This window comes from Aphelocoma coerulescens, assembly GCF_041296385.1.
Source record: "Aphelocoma coerulescens isolate FSJ_1873_10779 chromosome Z unlocalized genomic scaffold, UR_Acoe_1.0 ChrZ, whole genome shotgun sequence".
NCBI lineage: Eukaryota > Metazoa > Chordata > Aves > Passeriformes > Corvidae > Aphelocoma > Aphelocoma coerulescens.
Genome location: NW_027184085.1, coordinates 71,464,013 through 71,485,825, shown reverse-complemented (window position 1 = coordinate 71,485,825; position 21,813 = coordinate 71,464,013). Strand labels below are relative to the sequence as shown.

At 43.7% G+C, this 21,813-nt stretch overlaps 1 protein-coding gene across 1 annotated transcript in view; it reads left to right on the top strand.

Annotated features, from left to right (window-relative positions):
- Positions 1-17,373, top strand: part of RASGRF2 (Ras protein specific guanine nucleotide releasing factor 2) — a 116,550-nt gene extending 99,177 nt beyond the window's left edge. The window contains exons 19-27 of the mRNA XM_069002504.1: positions 627-739; positions 6,855-6,915; positions 7,407-7,510; positions 7,866-7,950; positions 8,593-8,790; positions 10,325-10,404; positions 11,395-11,512; positions 12,263-12,331; positions 12,998-17,373. Coding sequence (XP_068858605.1) covers positions 627-739; positions 6,855-6,915; positions 7,407-7,510; positions 7,866-7,950; positions 8,593-8,790; positions 10,325-10,404; positions 11,395-11,512; positions 12,263-12,331; positions 12,998-13,090 — 921 coding nt within the window. The 3' untranslated portion in view covers positions 13,091-17,373. The remainder of the gene's footprint in view (positions 1-626; positions 740-6,854; positions 6,916-7,406; positions 7,511-7,865; positions 7,951-8,592; positions 8,791-10,324; positions 10,405-11,394; positions 11,513-12,262; positions 12,332-12,997) is intronic.
- The last annotated feature ends 4,440 nt before the right edge of the window (positions 17,374-21,813 follow it).

Below are 21,813 nucleotides of genomic sequence, written 5' to 3'. Positions count from 1 at the left end.
CATGATTTTTTCAAATTCAGAGATCACCATAAATGGCTGTTGCATGTCCCTGAATCACAGTTCTTTGTCAGGTATCAGTCTGCCCTGGAGGTAATTAAAATCCTGAAGCTCTTCAGTGCAGGGTCGGCTCATTTAGTTTAGAACTCACTTGTTTGAGTATTCGACAAAAAGCAGACCTTTCCAACAGAGTGGGTATGAAGTAAGAAATAGCAGAGCGGGAGGCAGATGAACAGAGAAACTCAAGCAAGCAGTGAGAGGAAGCCCAGTGTCCTGCCTTGCTGGGCCGTGGTGCCAGAACTGCAGGTAAACGCAGAGAAGAGAGGATGTTGTGGGTCATGGTCAGGTGCAGGTGATAATCCAGAAAAGAAAGGTAAACTGATCAGCCCATCTCCACACAGAAGACAAAGGTCAGAAGGGAGAAAAATTACAGGCTTTGGGAGATCCTCCTTTTGTGGCCAGTTGGCTATTGCGTCTTTCTCTAAATATTTTCAAACATAGTAAAAAACAAAAAACAAACAAACTGCAAATCTAATTGGAAAAAAAGGCAAACCCATTAAAGTATACCCTTTCGGTTGTTTGATCAATACTGTTAAGACTAAAGGAAGTAAAACTTCTTTCCTTTTCAGGATTTTGAGCTGAACAACGAGCTGAAAATGAATGTGTTAAATTTGCTGGAGGAAGTTTTGAGAGACCCTGACCTTCTGCCACAAGAAAGGAAAGCTACTGCAAACATACTGAGGTAAATGCATTTCTAATTATTTCACGTTAACTGCAGCACAGAGTGAGATAGCTGGGGGACTGGCTATCCTAAAATTCACAGGGTTGGGTTTTCCTCCAGAGTATTGAATTTTGAAGGATTGCTCTGTGTTTTATGAGCCATAAAACAGAGCCTGTTTTAAGTTTCATTCATAAAAAATACCTGTATTGGAAAACTTTGCTGCAGAACAGCTGACAGCCATGAGTTCAGCCTTCAAGTATGAGTGAAAACAGCTCTGTCTACAAAGTGTGAATATTTTATAGCCACTGATTTTCATGTAAATCGTTCTGCATTACTGAGGAGCAGTAAAAATTTAAAGACTAAGTACTGATTAAATGAATTAGTTGAAACATTTGAAGACTGAAGAGTGATTAAAGTAAAAACATCAGGAAAAAACAGATAAATCTATGGTGTGCTTTGTTAACATTTCAGTAAGTATTCTGCAGGTAAGCCAATAAGGGTGCAATAGCGTATGCCTGCATTTTCTAAGACCATTTGACAGATTTCCCAACAGATCTGTGAAAAAAAAAAAAAAGGCTGAAAAGTTGTTCACTTGTGAGGACAAGCATCAAACAAAAGATAAGAAACACAGATAAGTTCTGATTAAAAGCACCTTTCTTTTTACATAAATAAAAATAGTCCTCCTTTTAATAATACTGTGTGTGCTGCTATTCCAAGTGAAAATATGAAGTTTGTTTTACGTGTTTCTTTGGAAGAAACAGCAAGTCAAGAGAGCAAGAAGGATGAGGATGATATGGGTTTTGATAATGTGTGACAGCAAAGGTTCTACTCACAGTGGGAAAATTTACCTTAAAACTTTCAGCTTCTTAAGAAAATGTTTGAAAACAAGCCTGGGTTGGCTGTTCCTGGCAGAGTACAGGGATGGATTTATAGGCCTTTACCATACAAGTTGGTCAACAATTTCCTGTACCCAGTTTCAAAATAGCCAATTTCCACTAGCAGTTGCATCAAAAAATGGACCTTTGTATTTATGTGTAGACTATGAATTGTCTCTGTTTGTATCCTTTTACTGCTGTTCTAGGAAATGGTTGTTATTGTTTATCCTCTCTTCCCTCCTAGAACTGATTACTGAGTACCTGAGCACGCTGTCTGATACACCAGTGAATACAGTTCATCACATACTTCCTTTTTTCCGAATTTTTCAAAAATTCAGACTGCATTTTTGACTATTCTCTGAAATTTCATGCTCTATTTCTTTTGCAAAGAAAAAAATGGAAAAAAGTTTTTTCTTTGAGCCTTGGCTAAAAACTCCTTTATTGCTTTTCAAGACTGGCAGTGCTGCTAAATATACATGGATGCTGGACAACTTGATGTGTAATAGTTCAAGCCTACTTCAATGTGAATTAAATTTCAATACATCCATTCCTCTTTCACTTGGAAGGGGGAGGTGTTCAGATAACCTCAGGGAAATGTCTGGTAATTAAGAGTGATTTCCAGAGTTTAACAAAGCACTGTGATTACTCCTGGAGACACGGGCTCTCAGCAAGGCTATATGGTCAACTGGGTGAAGGGAATTACAGGATGTAGGGAATAATCTGCTGTTGTTGGTGTGTAACTTTAGCTGTGATAGTGACACAGGAGTGTCCGTTCCTTTATTCTTCCACAGTCCTTAAATTTTAGTGCACATTATTAAAATAGAAATATTTGTAAGCTTTAAAAAACTCTGATGGACTTCCTGGTCTAAGTAGGGACCTGCTCTCCTGTGGAGACTGTGAGCGCTCAGTCCTGGCACCATCTCAGGTCCTGGGGCATCCAGGGGTCCCTCTGCTCCTCCAGCTCCTCAGTATGGTGGTGGGTTCAGAGGCAGAACTAGCTGTTCTTTGGCAACTTAACCTTGCAATATTCAGAATATAAATGGGGGAGTAGTTTCTGTCAGGGGGTTTAGCTGTTCTGGCAGGTTGAAAACATCCTTGTACAGTTCTGGAACTGATTTCATGGAGGATGAGAAATGAGCAGAGCTGGGAGAGATGACATTGACCTGCCTGAGTCCTGTCTGACGGCACAACTGCAGGAACCCAGAGGGCAAACAGGTTTCCAGTGCCAGAGGGAAAAAAGCTTTTCCTATACTTCCACTAAAAACGGAAGTGCTGCATGTGGTGCAAGAGGAGGATGTGATGGCTCGGGTTTGTTCTGTGCCCCCGTGCTGCCGTGGCTGGTTCAGTAGGTCAGGCCAAGCGCTGAACCTGTTCTGCCCCAGACTGGGAGAGCTCTCGCTGTTTCTTGTCTTCAGAGATCACTGTTTACTGTAGGGGGGAACCACATTCCTGCTGACCCAGAAGTGCTCAGCTTCGGGCCAAGGTTGCACTGAGCCACCCTGAGGAGGCTCCATGTCCTGCAGACCCCTCCCCGCAGCATTGCTCCCTTTTCTGCATCACAGTGGGGATTCTCTGTCGTGTCAGGTTACAGTCAATGTTCCGAGTGTTGAGAGAGGGCCTCCACTGTAAAAATTGTTTCCTGAGCTCCTTCAGCCATCCATAGCCTCTGACGGCCATTATGAAGGGTTTGCATTACTAAAGAACCCTGCGGGGGGACCCTGTGTTTACCTGAAGCACCAAACCACAAAACAAAGTGCAGTCAGGCAATGCAGCATTCCTGCCACAGCCACTCCCTGCCATGGAGGAGATCCTCTCCACCAAAATTCTCTGAATTTAGGCACCCTGGCTCTTCCTCCATGGACAGCGACAGAACACAGGCAGGGACTTGTGAATCCCCCCAGATGTCCTAAAGGCACTCTTGCAGAATGTGCAGAGGTGCTCCCAGGCTCTGTGCTCCTCTCTTGGTTCCTGTTCAGTGTCTGGCTTGGAGAAAATGTGCTCAGCCTATGCCCTGCTCCTTGGAGAGATGTCGTCTTTCTAGTTTTCTTCTGAATTGAGACCTTTCATCTAATACTGCATAGAGGGGAAATATAAATTACCTGGAACTGAAAGGCATTTTTTGCTGTTGTTAGAAACCAATTTGTTTGAAGATTTCTGACAGCATTCTTTTCATAAGAAAGCACAGATCTGTCATAACTAGAAGTTTTGACGAAACTTCCATTCAAAAGGTTTCTCTGGGACAGGTTGAAAATGGGAAGAAGGAATAATCCTGCTGATGTGCCCTTCATAAAAATAGTCACTTACCCACTTGCTAAGTGAGCACTATAAAGTAGGCTTTTTTTGTTGTTCTGCAGAGGTGCTTGCTGCAGGCATTTAATCTAAAACATGTAATCTATCAGAATTCTGGGCTGCCTGTCAGCTGTCACTGTGGGCCTTGGCTTCCCCACATCTCAGTTTTTGTAGTGTACTCTTGAGTCTGAAAGGTTGAGAAATGCAGAATGGGCTTAGGACAAGCACTTCTTGTCAAAAATTCAATTTTAAACATTTGTGAAAGAAAATTCATGCTTTCTGAGGCTTAACATTGGTATTTTTTATGTCTCCTTGAAGGGTATTGGGTAAAAATAGGTCTTTTTTATAAGCTGCCCCAGCCTTTGCATGCATGTCCCTGTATGTGCATAGACTTTCCTTGGAAAATCCATCCCCTTGTCAGCAGAGATCAGAGGAGCAGGAAAGGTTGGTTTGTGTTCTAAGGATACATCATGGTCAGTTCTGGGAAAGGCTCTGTTTAGAATATGAATGACAAGGAAAATGTTGATGGGAGATGCTGAGCTGCTTCATGCCTTGAGTCATCAAACAAAGCAGCTGGTACTTCTTGCATGATGGGATTTCTGTTGTGTGGACTGACAGGGTTTCTCTTCAGGGTAAAAATGCTTTTTATAATTCAGTATCTGTTCTGAAAGCTAGGCAAACCTATCAATGTATGTTTTGCTTGAATTTTTATCAGCCTTATTGACTAACCCCTGAAATCTAGATAAAATTAAATTGATAATGAAGCAGGAAGGTATAAATTCAGACTGAACAGCAGTGAATAAATTCGATAGATAATCCTGTATGGAGAAAAAAAGGTTCCTTCAAGAAACAGCTCTTCTTCAGACTAAACATAGATGAAATCCAGGGTTATGCAGATGTCAAAATGTGATGGATGAACAATTTTTCTGCCTTGTATGATCTCACCAAACACATTTCAGGCTCTCTACCTTGCACTAGCTTTTGAATATTTTTTATATGCCTTATGTACCACAGAGGAAGGAGGAGACACATGTAGAAATTTTCAAGTAGAAAATTATTTTAATATTTGGGCTGGTCAAGCATGAAGAATAGTGAGAGAGAGAGGGAGAGAATCTTGGTGATTCTAAGACCTAGAAAGATAATTCTGTTACATTTTCTTCATTTCTGAAGGTGCTGGAGGCATCACCCTGTTGAGTCCTCCCTGAGGATGACACTGCCCAGGAGAGCCCCTCTGTGCCTTTGCTTTCTCTTGTGACTCTTTTCACAAGGATCTGCTTCTTCCCAGCTCACAGGAGCTCTCCAGGGAGTGCAGTGGGAGCTGTCCAAGCAGGGCTGGTCAGCCCAGTGAGTGTCCCCAGTTCTCTGTTGAACCTGGGTGTCCCAAAGGTGACAACAGCACAGACAGAAGTGGAAGTTGCTATTGATGCTATTGAAAAAAATACCATTATCCAGGCTAGAGATCTGTCCTCTGCACATTTCATTGTAGAATATTTATGGATACCAGAAAAGTTGGTTTTGGTTTCTTTCATGAGATCACTGTGCTAGAGAAAAAGCATCCATTTAGAAGGAGGGATTGAGTGGGACAGAGGGACAGGGCCTGTGTGGTTTTCATTGCTAGAGGTTCTTGTCACAGGATGAACAACACCTTCCTGAGGCACGCAGGCATGAGGTACAGCACAAAATAAGCTGCTCTGCAGGACAGATTGCCAGGCTATTTAAGGGACTGAGGCTGCACTCTTGTTATTATCTGGCCAAGAAGCTTAGGGTTCTCATGGAGAGGTAGACACGCCTTGCCTGTCAGACACAAGGTGTTTCGAGCCCTCATGAATTAAAAAGAAAGGTGTTTTGTGTGGATGTGGAAGGCTGCAAATGAAGGGAAGGAGGTTTCTGAGATCCTGTCTGTGTGTATCTGCATTTGATTTTAGCCTAGCCCTCAGTTTGGCAAACCAAGAGGAAACAGCAGCAGCCCCCAGCAGAAGAACCTGGTGTGCTGGGCATAAAACCTTCCTGCACACCCACCTGGTACAAACTCATGTCTCATGCCAGAGCTGAGGTCTCCAGGCAAAGTGATGCTTTCCCTTTATCCCTTTCCCTGGTGCATGCAGAGTCTGCCCTACAGAGTGCACTGGTAGGGAACTGGAGGGACCTGTTGCTGTGGGTGTTCTTCTGAAGTCATCAGCAGGACCTTGGGAAGGGTCACCTGAACTGTCCTGGGGAATTCAGCTGAGCAGGACCCTCTGCAGAGGGCCTGACCCAGGGCCCACCTGCACCTTCATCCCAATGTTAAACTAAACCTCCCCGGAGGGGAATCTGCCCAGCGACTTCTGGGCACATTGTTGTGTCCTTTCAGACAGCCTTTTGCATTCTGACTTAGCTACTTCTCCCTAAATCTTCTCACTCCTGTATTACATAAATCTGGTGTTGTCACAGTTTCTTTGAGTCTGTGTTTTCCAAATGAAGGGGTAAGATCTTGTAATTATGTGCCAGTATGCTGCATCACGGTAGATGGTGCATCAATACTTACTTTTGCTTGGTTAATTTTTGACCCATTACTCTGAAATAACTATAATAATCACAGGTTTTCTGTAGCAGAATTGGAAACACTCATTAACACTTTTCTTACTGAAAGGAAATCATGTCCTTGCTACAAGTAAAAGCTGCAGTTCGCTGTCCATTTCCACACTCTGAGCTCAGTGTGGGACACTGAACAGGGCAGTTTCCAGGATTCATTAGCTGAGGGATATTAAACCTCCATGGAAAGATTTTACCTTACATGTCTCTGATGCTGTAATGGTTTATACACTTTTACTTAAAGAAAGACATGAGTTTTTAGGTAACAGATTTTTTTTATCTCCTCAATTGCAGTCTTAGGATTTATTTGAGATAAACCATTTTGCTGATCTATGATAAGGTTTTCCCATAACCGTGGACAATTTTATTTATATAGGATGTTTTGTTATTTTCTTTTTCAGGACTCTTTCTCAGGATGATCAAGATGATAACCATTTGAAAATAGAGGATATCATTCAGATGGTAAGTTCATCTTGAGAGTTAAACATCAATACTCCTATAGAAATGTTGTGGGTTTTCATCAATAAAATGTAACACAACTGCAACTTGTTAAGTATTTCTGACAGATACACTGTTCTTTTATACCAAGAATGTCCATTTCAGTTTAGAGATTGTAAGAATTTGAAGACCATATCAAAAATGAACTTGTCAAAACTTTAGTATTTGGACATAAATCTTAAGATTTTAAAAAAGGGAAAGATATTAATATATATGAAATTATAAGTGCAGAATATGCATAGTTTAATTAACCTCCATTCATACTCCTGAGCTGGTGCGTGCTTGTGCCTCTGTGACAGTTTCCAGCCTGGTGTTTGTGTCGTTTGCAGTTGTTATTAATTCTTATTTCTCCTTATCCTGAAGTTAATTACAGCCCCGTGTTGGAGGTTGCCAGGCAGCTGCTCATGCCCTGTGGCACACAGAGAGACCCCTCAGTGTTCTCCTTGCTTTTGCAGCCAGACTGCCCCAAGCCCGAGTGCTTTGAGACGCTGTCGGCCATGGAGCTGGCGGAGCAGATCACCCTGCTGGACCACGTCGTGTTCCGCAGCATTCCCTACGAGTGAGTGTCCCCTGGGGGGACGGGCCGGGCAGCGCCAGCCCCGGGCTCTGCTCCTCAATAAAGGGCGTCGCACATAAAATCATCGTGTGGTGTAAATGTCGTGTGGTGCGGGAAATTAGGATGGGGTGATGGGGCACAGGGGATTAAGAGAAAAAGAAATCTTCTGTACAATATTTACCGTTTCAGACAGCATTAAAAATGGTATAGCGAGATGCTGGAATTAGTGTAAAGCTGTGTTATTAGCTTCCAGCAAATTGAGGTATCCTTGAAATCTGCTTAGGCTGTAGTTACAGACAGACTCTGGGCTGTGTTTATGAAGATCTTGTTGGCTTTTTTCTCTCCCCTCAATGTCTAGAGAGTTCCTTGGGCAGGGCTGGATGAAAGTGGATAAAAATGAGAGAACGCCCTATATTATGAAAACTAGTCAACATTTTAATGATGTAAGTACTCTCAAATACAGATTTGCTTTCTAGGAACCCCATGGACTGTCTCTGACCACTGGAACAAAAATACTGGGTTTTGTTGCAGTGTGATGTAATGTGTTATCTAGTAGTGACTATATGTTGCAGCCTTTTTGTAATTAACCATTTAAACCGAAGCAGATGAAGATTCTTGTTTCCAGTAATTGGTACTCAGCATTTCAGTGGCAATTTAAGAGAAGAACATTTTAAACTGTAGCACATTGCCTTTCAGCCTACTGAAGAAACTGCATTTTCTCCAGACAAATATAACACCAGTTCTGTGTAATGAATGTCCTTTGGATCCCTAAACATGTCTTTGCTCTCTATTATTTTCCTTGATTTGTACTGAGAGACTTCCCAGTCAGGGAGTCTCTGATGGCTTTATCATCAGTTTATCACCGATGGCTTGGAGACCTTTCCATTGCATCCCTAACCCTTCTTTTCTGTCACCATCCCCTCCACCTGCCTCAAGCTCTGTTTTCAATGTTCCCTGGGTTTATCAAGAGCCATCATTTCTGTCCTGCGCTGGTTGGGGGTTGTTCTGCCTTGTCCCTTAATCAGTGACATGTTAGAAGGGATTGTGCTTCGCTTCCCTGAGTCCCTGCCTCTCCCCGTGGCCAGATGAGCAACCTGGTGGCCTCGCAGATCATGAGCTACGCCGATGTCCCCTCGCGGGCCAGCGCCATCGAGAAGTGGGTGGCGGTGGCCGACATCTGCCGCTGCCTGCACAACTACAACGGCGTGCTGGAGATCACCTCGGCCCTCAACCGGAGTGCCATCTACAGGCTCAAGAAAACCTGGGCGAAGGTGTCCAAACAGGTGAGAAGGACACGGCCACGGGTGGGGGGTCCAGGTTCCATCTGTAACCATGTCCCGGGGTTGAGACAGGATCCCTCCTGTAAATATTTCTGCTTTTCCACCGCGTGGAACTGGCATTGCCTGTCCAGGTCTTTTGTAGTTAATTTTGTTATCTGTGGGAACAAACTGTCTTCAACATAATTGGCAAGTGTCAAAGACTATTGGGCCTGATGTGCTGAAATGTTCAAGTAAACTAAATTTAGGCATTTTTTGATAGACACATCTAGGTGGTTACAAGCTATGGTTAAAGTCTGGCCAGCTGCCTAAAATAGGAACTGCCTGTGCAGAAAGCCTGAAAGAAGGTCAGAACCTCTCAAATTCATGAGTTTTTTCTTCCCAGTAGGGGATGGTTGATAAAAAGTCTTCTTTCTCATTAAGGACCTCAAGTTCAGGGACAGTGAACACCTCTCTTTAACCCTTACCTGGCTGCTGAGAATGCCAGCAGAAGCTGTGAGAATGACTGCCAGCCTCAAAAGAAAAACACACACATGGAAGAAAGGCCTGTCGGGATGAAGATAATCCAGTCTTTTATGTTCTGTGTTCTAAATGGTTCAGAGAAATACAATTAAAATACATTCTGACTGTACACCTTCTCCAGTCAGCTCTTTCTCAGCTGCTTCGTAGCTGCTGCTATGTTATTCTATTTAAAAATCTGTTAGAAATCCTTTAAATACAAACTGTTGTGAGTTTACCTCCAAAAAGTGTTATGGATAGAATTATTTTGATTTTTAAACTTTCCAATTAAAAAAGAAAAAACCAAACCCACAGCAGATTGATGTTGTGGCACAGTCCTGTGGCACCTACTGGGAATGCAATCTGGGTTTTTCATCAGCCTGCTTCTTAGAAGAAAGTGACTCTGTCTGCCTACAGCTCTCTCTTAATTGGAAATTCAGTTTCAAATATGATGAATTTCTTATCATTCTCTACACTCAAGTCTCAAGTCAGTAGCAAAACCAGGCTGAAAATCAAATTTATTTCACTTAGAAGGAACCAGGGTCTGATGATGGCCACTGAAAGTGATTTGTGTAAGACATGAATGTATTCTCATTTACATACTCAGCTTTTATCTGGAACTTGGAGGCAAAATCAGCTCAGTGCAAGCTCCAAGGCAAGGAACAGCCCTCGCTGTCACCAACATCAGTAAATGCAGCTGAGGACCCTCAGCAACATGTAGGATCTGTTATATTCTTGTGTGCACAGCAAACTGAATTCCTGACCATTAATTTAATAAACCTGTGGGGTTTCCTCCATTTGCAGGGTAATAATATTAGCATAAATACAGGTTCTGTGTATCACTCACAGGAAAATCTTTAAAGCTGCCTAATCTCCATTTTCGGAAGACCTGAGGAACTGCAATAAAGATTAATTTTTAATGCCTGTTTTGTTACTCCTGAAAATGGGGTGGGGATGATAAGTGAATGACACCTTTGCTACAGTCTAATTCCAGTCATTTATGTGCACCAGCAATGACATTTGTAATGCATTTTCTTTCTAGACAAAAGCTCTCATGGACAAGCTTCAGAAGACTGTGTCATCTGAAGGAAGGTTTAAAAACCTGAGAGAAATGCTCAAAAAGTACGCCTCCCTACAGTATACAACTGTGTTTTGTTATAAGAAGTGGATAGTTCATGTTGAAGATTAATTGCATTTGATTAAGCTTTAATAATTAATATCTTTCTTGCCTAATAGCCTTTTAAAATCTAGGTTGGTTCTATTTGGCATTATTGTTTTGCTGAATATGCTGTGATTTAATACCCCTGGTGGATAAACATAGTAGCTCCAGAGAATTACTGAAACAAATGAAACTATTTTTCTGTGTGAACATTCCCTGTTGGGGTTTTATGTACACTGATAAACTTTTTCAATAAGTGTAAAGTCAGCTTTGTAATTAAAGATTTATGGAAAACAGGATTGTTCTAGTTAAGTTTAGGGCTTGGGACTAAGCCTGTGTCAGATCACAGACCCATTCATATGACAATAAACTATGTTTCTGACAATAAATTATGAGAGGAACATAGGGACAGGACAAAGGCTCAGGGACATTTCTTCTCCTCTGGCCTCCCAGCCTGCTGGAAAACAGCCTGTTTCTTTTATGCAGCAGTCCTTGAATATTGTTTTCTTTAATTGATTTGCCAGATTGCATTTGACATTCTGTAATTTTGGTATCCAGGATATTCTGTGTCAAGTGTTCTGCAATTTATGTGCTGATTCCAGCTGTATAAAAACTTGGATTTTTCTGAGTTTTGTAATTGGAAGCAGGCTTTTCAGAATCAAATGGCTCAACTACTTCAAGTGATCTTGAGAGAAGCTGACAACTGAATAGCCAGAATAATTAATGGTATATTTAAAAATTGCCATTAATATTAGATATTGGGCAGAATGTATTCAATTTGTCACAGGCAGAGCAAATACAACTCTAGCAGAGGCAGAGGAGCTGTTTGTCCTGGAAAGGAATGCAACCCATTGATTAGAAGCGGGCAAAGTAATAAAGAGTTTGTGTGAGTTAGAAAAAAATGCATTTGCAAATGTAGCTACAGGAAAATAATCTGATTTGTTGCTTTACAGCTGTAACCCACCTGCTGTTCCCTACCTTGGGATGTACCTGACTGACCTGGCATTTATTGAGGAAGGAACGCCCAACTTCACTGAGGAAGGCCTTGTCAATTTTTCCAAAATGAGAATGGTAATTTTCAGTTTCTTACATGCTTCACCAACAGGTGTTTAATTGCATGAGTTAATTATTGATTTCATTGTAACTCCTCTGAATGTAACTTCGGGGAAGGTGTTTTGGTGTTGTGCAAGAGAGGCAGTGCTTGGAGAGCAATTCCTTGACGCAGTCTTCTATCACCACCTTCTGGCAGGCTGGGTATTTTCACAGGCTGAATTTGTCCCCAGTTTACTTTCTGAGAAACGACAGCAAAAGCAGCTGTCTGAAGCTCATGAAGGAGCAACAAAAAGCTTTTCTAAATAACCAGAATTACAGGAATGCAGTGATTCAGCAGGAAGCAGTAATCACAATGTTCTTTTCAAAGTGTGCCCTGGTCTATCTGAAAAGCACTTTTAAGTTGATGTTTCTCTCACTGCCATGTAATGCTGTTTTGTAACAGCTCCTCAGAGGGAGGCATGGAAATTTCTCCTCTCATTTCAGCTTAATGCCCATCTTAGGGCTACACTCTGCAGCAGTCACTCGAGGCAAAGAACAGGGAGGTTTCATTATGGGAAGGGGAGAGCCAGGGTGGTTCACTCGAGGCTGACTGAGGAATAAATGTTTGACTTGGGAAAGTGAAGTCCTTGGGAGCTGTTGGAAGATGACCTCTACCCTTCCCTTCCATCCTCCCAAGCTAAATGGAATAATTTGGTGCAAAATTCTTGCTTTGTGTGGCTTAGCTGCAGTCAAACTGGTTGCACTTACATACCTGTGTTCTTTTGAAAGATCTCACATATTATCAGGGAAATACGGCAGTTCCAGCAGTCCTCCTACCGCATCGAGCACCAGCAGAAGGTAAGGCTCCTGCCTGCTACTGAAATCAGCGCTGTGGCAGCAATTACCTGTGAGATACAGCTGTCATTGAAGGCTAAAATTGGTGTTTTCTGCTCCCACGCATGGAGGAGAGGACAGACAGACACACGGACGGGTCTTTGGGGCAGTGAGACCCTCACCCTGCTCTTTGTTTGATGCCTTCTAAAGGAGTTTTTTGCTCCTTTGGAAGGTCCCTGGGGATTGCAGCCCACGAGAGTGTGAGGGGTTCAGAGGGAGGTGTGTTCTCCCTGCCCTGAGACCCTGCACTGAGGGTCAGGAGATGCCCCGAGCACCTGCTGAGGCATCCTGCAATTCCTTTTCCCTTTGTCCTTCTCGGGAGTGATGCAACTGTGACCAAAGCTGGTTGGTGCCTTCAGAGAAGGTTCATCTCAGACTCCAGAAGAGCAGCTTGGGTTGAGGTAACCTGGCAAAGGATTTGCTCTTTCCTAAGAGGAGTTAATCCTAATGAATTCCTGGAGTGCTGCAGCTCCATCGTTATGTGAGCAGCATTCCAAGGAGCTGTGTGGTTTCTCAAGAAAACAACACGAGGGGATCTCAAGATCCAAAATGTGCTGAAAGGGAAAGGAAGGCTGGGAGGTTCCTATGGCAGTTCCATGCAGTCTGTCCATCCGTGTTTCCCCGTCCCAGGTCACTCACTACCTGCTGGACAAGACCCTGATCATCGACGAGGACACCTTGTACGAGCTGTCCCTGAAGATCGAGCCCCGGCTCCCCGCCTGACGTGCCCGCCCCGCTGCAGACAGCTCTGGGACAGTAAACAGAACCATGCATGCCACCTCCTAAAGACAGCAAGATGAATTCTGAGAAGAATGCCAGCTCTCTTTTCCAGCAAGAGATACAGAGTCTCACAGCCTTTCCCTCTCAGGAAACACAAATGAGTGTTGGAGGTGAAAGACAAAGACTCTTCCTACCCAGCTTAAGCAATTTCTGCTTTGCAAAGATCATGTTTGGCATTAGGGATCATGATTTAATGGAAAACAGGAGACTTTCCTGTGAACAGGCACTCATTGCAGCCATCTCACATGAGAAATTAAGGGTACAGATTTAAATGGTGGTAATGTATTCAGGTGTATTAGGATAAATAAGCGAAGTGAGGTGGCTGGGTTGATGGCTAACTATGTGTTCACTGAGGCAGTAATGGCTGTGGTGTTCTCATATTGTGGTAATTTCCTTCAAAAATCAGGATTTTAGCGGTCATCTACTACTTTGGAGTGATACTAAGACAGCATCTAGTAACTTCAGATCTGCAGTTGTTTGAAACACCCGCTGTACATTTAATGCTACTCTTTATAAAACATTCTCTTCTTTCAATGTCACGTCAGCCTTTTCTAAGGTGACTGATTGTATCTATAAAAATGATTTGTAAATATCTTTTTCATCAGTGAGAGTATTTACAGCATGGAGAGCAAATGGACTGGTGGAATAGTTGTAAATAGTTGCCAGCTGGGAAGGTGAGGGATCAGGAGGGGTGGTGCAGAGGAGGGTGAGTCACGTTGCACACAGCCCTGGAAGAGGCACTTTATTTTCCTGCACCTCCTGCAGCTTCTCTGACAAGTCAGGCTACAGAGCACTTTCTGGACACACTGTGGAGAGAAATACATGTCTGCCTGGCAGCAGGTGGTGATCAGCAGTGAACACTCGGAGCTGGAGTGAGAGTTTCGTTCTGCGTGGAATCGGTGGTTTGAAAAATGTGTATTTTTTTGTTGTTGCTCAGCCATTTGGCACTGACTTAGCTCTAAAATTGAACGTGTCAGTGGCAAAATTGAATGCCAGCAAACACAAACTATGTATTTTTATCTGAGCTAGTAATTAATCACGTGCATATGTTTGAGAAAATGTGCTATTTGTAAATGTTTTCAGAGCCTCTGCTTTTGTGATGTACCACGTAGATAGATGTCATTTCTACAGTAGTTGGTACTTCTTGTATTTTCCTCATCAAGAGTGGCCTGTTGTAGCTGCATGGGAAGTGAGCTCAAATGCTATAAAGGACATCATAGCATAAAACACAGGTGTTATCACTGTTGAAAACAAAAATTGGCTGGAAAAGTGTCCTTACTTTTCCAATGATATTCAGCCAGTTGAAGAAATAGGGCTATATCACCGTATACCTCCCTTAAATCCTCTCAGGGAGAAAGGTGTTTAAAACAGAGTGACTGAGGCCTATTTGATCTGACATATCTTACACAGACATGATGCTTCTTAACGCTGGCGATGAAAAACGGACCTGCCTGGCTTGTGGTTTTTGTCTTTATTTGCACTTTAATTACACTGCTGGCCCAGCCCAGAGCTGCACAATGAGTTCCATTCGTTCTGTCTGAGTGTGACTGCCAGCACTTACAAATGTACCTTAGCAACTGTAAGTTTCATTAAGGTCCTTCTCCACAAGGACCATCTCCTTGTAAATAACTGCATGGGGAAGTGTCCCCGATACTGGAAAATTCCTCCATTAGAAAAGCAGACAGCAAGGGAGATGGAAATGCTAGGAACACTTTAAATAGTTCTGGCTAATGATTGCTGTAGAAATGTTACTTATAGAAGCTTTTTATTGTAAAAAATGTGTTTATTTCTTTTGACTAATGATTGACAAGAAGCTGATTGCATCCCAGTGCATGATATGAGGAGAAAAAAAAGAGCATGGTTTATTTGGACCACAAAACCAACTGTGTGTTTACTGTAAAGCAGTTACCAGGCAGTAGTTTCATAAAACACTTCAAAGTAATGGAGCAACAGGGAAAATGTGGTCCAAAAAGTGATTTCTTAAGTTGGTTTTATTGTTTCTTTGTTAACAAAGAAAATGTCTAACAGCTGTCAGTGTCAATGGGCATCTGTGTTACACGCTATAAAGTGCTGCTTTATCTGCCTGTACCCCATTTAACCAAATCTCCTCCATGTTCTTAGGGTTACAGGGTACAAATCCTCATCGTGCTCCTGTCACAGTTCATTGTTCTGTGCTCCACACGTGTGTGTTGGTCAGAGCACTCGATGCTTTCAGCGCTGGCTCACAGGGCTGTGCTGTGCTCATGTGATGAGAGGAGGGGGCAGATGGGCCTTTCCAAAGGGGCTGAGCACCCAGAGCTTGAAATCAGTGGGAATGTGGTAGTTCAGCCCCTTTGGGGAAGCACATCCTGCTCGTATGCCAAAGGTTGCCTCTTGTCCCAGTGGCCAGTTTAGGTCAGAATCGGGAGAGTTGCATGCTTGATCTGTGTTTGTAGCAACAGCAGCAGCAGAAACAAAATTTGTTAAAAATTACTATGGTCACAGTGATGTTTGACTTGCTGATGGCTAACGTTGATGTTTTTGCTTGGGGATACAATGCTTTTGTTAAAGCACAGGAAGAAGTGAGGATGCACCTTGTCGCCCACAGCCCTCGCCAGGGCGGCAGCCCCGTGGCGGCAGCTGAGCAGCGCACACGGCCAGTGCTGGGCTGTGGGCCGAGTGCTTCACCTCGATTGGCCCGAGTGCCTCTGCTACAGCCCTGCTGCATGTTTGGGCTGTGGCGATAGCCAGTAGGCAGCAGCAACCTGCTTTGTGTGAGGCTTTGCCTAGCTGCAGTATGACCAGCCTAGCCCGGCGGTGTCCCTGTGTGGCACAGGGGTCTGGAGCTCCTCGCTCCCTGTGCCACGCCACCGCAGCCGCATCACGTAGAGATAGAGATATCACCATCACACACCCACTCTTGGCCTCTGGTGTTTCAGGGAGCACGGCTCCCAGTGAGGACTCTGCCACTGGGGTCTTGCCGTCTTCTAGGATCTTGTCCCTCGGTGCTTTCCCGCCGCGGGAGCATCACAGACTCACTTTCCTGCAAAGGGAGCCGGAGGAGCCCCGCGAGTGAGGATTCCCTGGACAGAGAAGGGCCGAAGCGCCTCTCCACTTGCCTTCTGAGCCCCCAGGCTGCCTGCAGCGAGGGCTGCTCCCTGCGCGGGCGGCCGGGCCGCTGGCGGCCCCGGGGATGAAGCGTTCCGGCCGCTGCTCTGCGGCGGGCGCGCTGCGGCCGCGCCCGCGGGCTCTGCAGCACCTCGTTCTGCAAAAGTAGCAGCCCAGCTGTGCCCGTGGTGAGCCGGGACCCTGGGCAGCAGCACAGACACGGCCCCTTCAGCGACGGAGAGCGCTCGTCACACGCTGACACAGGGTTAGAGTTGCCTTCACCCCAGCCTTCACCCCCGGCCCTCCCCCTGAGCCCCGCAGTTGTTGTTAGTGACCGAGCCCTGAGTACTCATCCTGTAGATGAAAACCTAGACCTGTAGAATTCACAGTGGCGGTGTGTGTTCATTCTGTCCCTTTCCTCTGGCTAGTCCTGTGACACACAGACACGTAGCTTCATGGTGAGAGGTGATACCTGGCACTGATCACCCTGATTTTGGAGTAAGGAGGAGGTCCCCATCCTCTTTCTGCTTTCCTAGCTTTTAATACTGATTATTGTTCTGTAGGATAAAAAGGAACTTGATTATTTTAATTATTTATTAACTTAAACCATGTTGATTTTTATTTCAGGACATGTTAATTATCCCAAATTTTGCTTCATGTTTATAATTTATTTTAAGGGTTTTCAAAAACAATGTTTTATTTGTATCAACATTCAGTCTTTCCTCCTTTCACTCTTAGCAACAATATTAAACTGTGGTGATTTAAAACTCTCACCCATAGAGACATTTTTACCCACTCATAATTTTACTCACCAAGGGCAAAACCCTTCAGACCTCATTCTTGACAATACCTTAGGCTTCACCGAGAGCTTTTCATAAGTCTTTGGGGATCTGGCTCTCAGCTATTTGCCTGTTACAGTTTTTGCCTCCAAAGGTCAAATGTCTCTGTCTAGGATGCTTTATGTCCAAAATGCTGCTCAGTGATGGTTGTTCTGTTGTACCTTTACTCCTGAGGTAGTGTCTGAAGTTCTGTTACCTAGGGCAGTAGATGTGTGTTTATTTGACAGATGTACCTATATCAAACGTGTTACTTAGTGCACAATCCAGTTGTTTTTGCATGTATTGCAACTTCTCTTTTGACCTGAGGTTATTGCTTTGTATTGTTAGTAAGGCATACCAGGCAAGGTGTTGTGCCTGTGTGCTAATAAACATTCTTTTCTTTCCTGAGTTTCAAGAGTCCTCATTGGAATTTGTTTATTCTTTTACCCCTGTCATGGAGAATTAAATCTACTCCCTCTGAGTTACCGAGTCTCTTAGAAAAGCAAGTCATTAAAGAGGAAAAAAAATCAGGGAAAATTTTGGGTCTGTAGTGGGAAAGAATGGTTTAAATTGCTGTGTTTTACTCTTCTTTTTCACTCATGATGCATTGCAGCTGCCATGGGCATCACTGGTCATAACTGACATTGGGTTTGGACTTCTGTCTACACATCCCTCACTTTCTCTGGGATGGTGTCCTGCCCTGGGTTTAAAAAACCAATAAAAGCACATTTTAAACACAGGAAAAGACAGAAACCACAGTGGTTTGTAAGTAGGTTGTGTCCCTCCCCTTGTTATAGGATAACAACTCACGTGGAGGTAAAGTGACTTGCAAATTGAAGAGAAATAGTTAATAGAGATTGGGACTACAAAACCAGGTCTCCAGCTTGTGTTACACACTTTAATCACAGCTTTTCTGTGTTGAACTCAGTGATTTCATGAAAGCTGAAAGATTCCTCTTAAATTTGTTTCAAGAATTAACCTTTTAAACAAGTAAGCAGCAATGGCACAGCAGGTCTCTGTAAGAAGGAGATACAGCAAGTGACACAATAAAATCAGCTTCTTTTCAGTACTTTGTGACCTTGTGGTCACGTCTTCTCCATTCTGTTTACATTTCTGGTGTTTCACATAAAAACTGAAATTAACTGGGAGAGCAGTTTACTCTTGAAGTTGTCAGATACTGTCAATAGAAGAAGAAAAATTGTAATACTTCCCAAGCAGCTCTGTTTAAAAGTGCTGCAGGACAATTTAAAGTCGTTTTCCCAACACTTTAAGCCATTCATTTTCCTTATGCCAAACAGTTGGCTGATTTATGTCTTTATTCTAAGGCTATCATTGTAGGATCAGAGAATGACAGAATGGTTTGGATTGGAAGGGACAATTATGGCCCATCCAGTGCCACCCCTGCCATGGGCAGGGACACCTCCCACTGTCCCAGGCTGCTCCCAGCCCCAATGTCCAGCCTGGCCTTGGGCACTGCCAGGGATCCAGGGGCAGCCCCAGCTGCTCTGGGCACCCTATGCCAGGGCCTGCCCACCCTGCCAGGGAACAATTCCTGCCCAATCTCCCATCCAGCCCTGCCCTCTGGCACTGGGAAGCCGTGCTCGAATCTCCAAATAAATCTGAGAGCACCCAACCCTCTTTAATGTTGACCATGAAGGAAGCAGAGGTACCTCGTGGTTACAGGCTGTTCAAACTCCTCAGTTCTGTGAAGAAATTGGTCCTGACTGATCATGCAAACATAATGAATAAGAATTGTGAAGACTGAACTATGCCTTGAAAGTTACGTTCCAGTGTTCTGCCCCTATTTCTGTATAGCCTTAAAAGAAGTAAAATTTGAGAAGACCAGATTTGGGCTTTAAATTTCCAGTTTAAAAGAGCACTGCAACAATGACTGGTATTGATTCCAGTTCCTGGCTCCTGGGTACGACTCCGTACATGGGGGTTGGTAAATGTAGTGGCAGCAGAAATCACCTCAAATTTGCTTTCTTAGAGGTGGCACCTTCCCTGTGTGACACTCTTTGGGTCAGGTGGATGGGCCAGAAACACTGACAGAATTGTTGCTAAAAGCTTCTCTTGTCTCACTCTACCCTTCCTGGAAGGTCTGTGTTTGTAGGATTGGGGACAATATATACAAATCACATATAGATCCTTGATATGTTTCATGTAGACCAAACCCAGCAACTTTTCCAGACAGACACAACGTCTTAGCAATACTTCATATTCCATTTGAAATAGTAATATTTTGTTTCTTCCATTTTGTTGGCTGTGAAAATTTCATATCCAATGGGAAAACCATCTGAAACAAGAGCACCTTTTTCCTTCTCTAACCATTCCTCCTGGGGTTTCCATGACAAAGAAATGCTGGGTCACCATGGTGGAAAGAGAGAAGGTGTCCAGAGGTCAAGATACCTGCATGTTTGTCAGCTGTGGTTCTCTGGTCATTACTGGTTTGAGCTCCCTGACAATCACCATTGCAGAATTGATTCATTTGTTTCTGCAACGCAGCTGGCAAAAAAATGAGGAAAAAAATAAAAAAAAAAAAAAAAGGCCCACTTTATGAATTTTGGAGATTCTTGCTTCTCCAAAGGGCCAGTTCCATCTTTAGGAAAACCTTTTCTCTTCCCTTCAGCCAGAAAACACATTGCTAATTATAGACAGCCTTTCCTCTACTCTGTAGTGGATGTCCTGTGAAGAGCAACTTCAATTACTTAAAATAGCTGGGTTATTTTTAAAACATTGGTTGGGCCTTGTTGAGCTCTGTATTTAGTGGACTTGTAGTAGCACCTTGAGGAGCCTGTCTCTGGAGGAATTGCAGGTGTAGGATGGCTGCTCTGTGCCTGCTTGTCCCCTTGGCCATGGCCAGTGTGTGCCCATGACTGACACCAAGAGCTTGATTTGCCTCCACAGCCCCTGTGGGGTGCAGGGGTTGGATGCCCCTCAAAAAGGGATTTTTCCCCATCTGAGACCTCGGTGGCTGCACTGTGTAAGTGTTGAGCATTCACAGTCACGAAGAATCCTCAGCACGAGGACAGGGTATCCCCTTGGTATCAGGTGTGTTTGCTCATGGGGTGCTGTGCCTCACTGCCTTATTCTGAATCCCAGGAATTACAGACCCATGGAACTGGAAAACTGGGAACTGCCATTGCACCAGGGGACAATCCAGCTTATGGTTTATAAGGACGCTGTGTCCAGTGGCTCTTTGCTGGTCTAATTTAGCAGAGCTGACTTCAGCAGCAGGGGAGACACTGATCTGTGTCCTTGCACAGCTCCTCAGGACAAACACAGCACCCTCCAACTCCTGACTCCACACACAGAGTTTGGACAAACGGCTCGGCTCATCACTTCTGTCCTGACTGCTTTGATTGCTAATAAGTTATGGCCCACACACAGAAACTGAACTTCAAATACATTTTCTTTTAAGTAGAAAAGGCTCTCCCATAAAACACAGTAACCTTTGTCTGGCCCTTACAGGAAACTCCCCTGTCCAGCAGCTCCCAGGACAAACTCCAGCTGCTGGACTCTGTGCATGGGCAGATGGCATTAATAGGAACTGCAACTGAATTAACACTCAGCTACTGCTGCCTCCCCAGCACGAGCACTGAAACCACCACAGCATTTTAGTTGTTAAACAATTGTGTTAGAGATGAAAATGGGGCATTATTTATGGATGATCCTTGGCATCCCAACTGTTTCAGCACCTGAGTTTCTCACAAAATAGACCACAGAACAGTAGTAAAGCTGAACCATTTTTAAGTATTAATGATATATTCTTCAGAAGTCATTAGGGAATTTGCTAACAGTGTTCTCCAGGTGTTTGTGCTGTAAATTCACAGTCTGGGGTTTGTTTGCATCTTCTGTTCTCCCAGGCTCTCAGCTGGCAATTACTTGAACCTCTGCATAACCCAGCCAGGCACTTCATGGCATCACCTGCTTCCAGGTGAAGTCCTGGTCTGTCCAAGGCCTTTATGACAAAAGGGTAAAAAATGTAAAATTAGACATGTGCCTCCACCACAAGCCATGGATTTGCTGTGCCTGTATTTCCTTGCTCACGTTACCTCAAGAGATCCACAGTTGTTTGTTTTTTTTCTCTATCAACACCAGGAGCACAGTGTTGGGTTGATAAAAAACTGGTGTGGTTAAGGGGCTGTTTCCAGATGCATTGATCTGGAATGGCTGTTTTGGTTTTAATTATGGTGGGTGTGCAGGGTTCTCATTAGTCCAAACAAGCCACAACAGTTTGGGGGAGAGATGTCTATGTTTTGTAAAGTTTCAAAAATCTGAAATGTGGGTTCAGGAAATTGCTTTGTAAAATTAAAAGAGTATGGAATGTACAAAGGGAGCAGGACTTTGTAAGTGTTAGATTGTTAAAAGCTGCACAGTGCTGGCCTCTGTGCTCCACTGCCAGCCTTGACACATGTTCAGCTCTGGTGGGAGCAGAGCCAGGTGAATGAAATTGATTATTCTTTCATGCTTCCCAAACCATCGAGTGTTATTTCTTACTGTAATTTTCTGCTATGTAGCTATAGAGATACATCACTTCTAAGTGCAATATAGTAATATAATAATAGTAATTCTAGATGAGAGGCTTCAGAGGCCTCCTTTTACATTTCATGTTTCTGCGCCCCTCTGCCTTACAAACAGTCAAGAATTAATCTTGTGAATTAAAAAGTAAAGGGGAGGAATAAAAGCCCAAATCCCCCTCTGTGATCTCAGCTCATCCTGCTCCCATTCCCTGCCCTGACCCGTTTCCACCTGGGATGT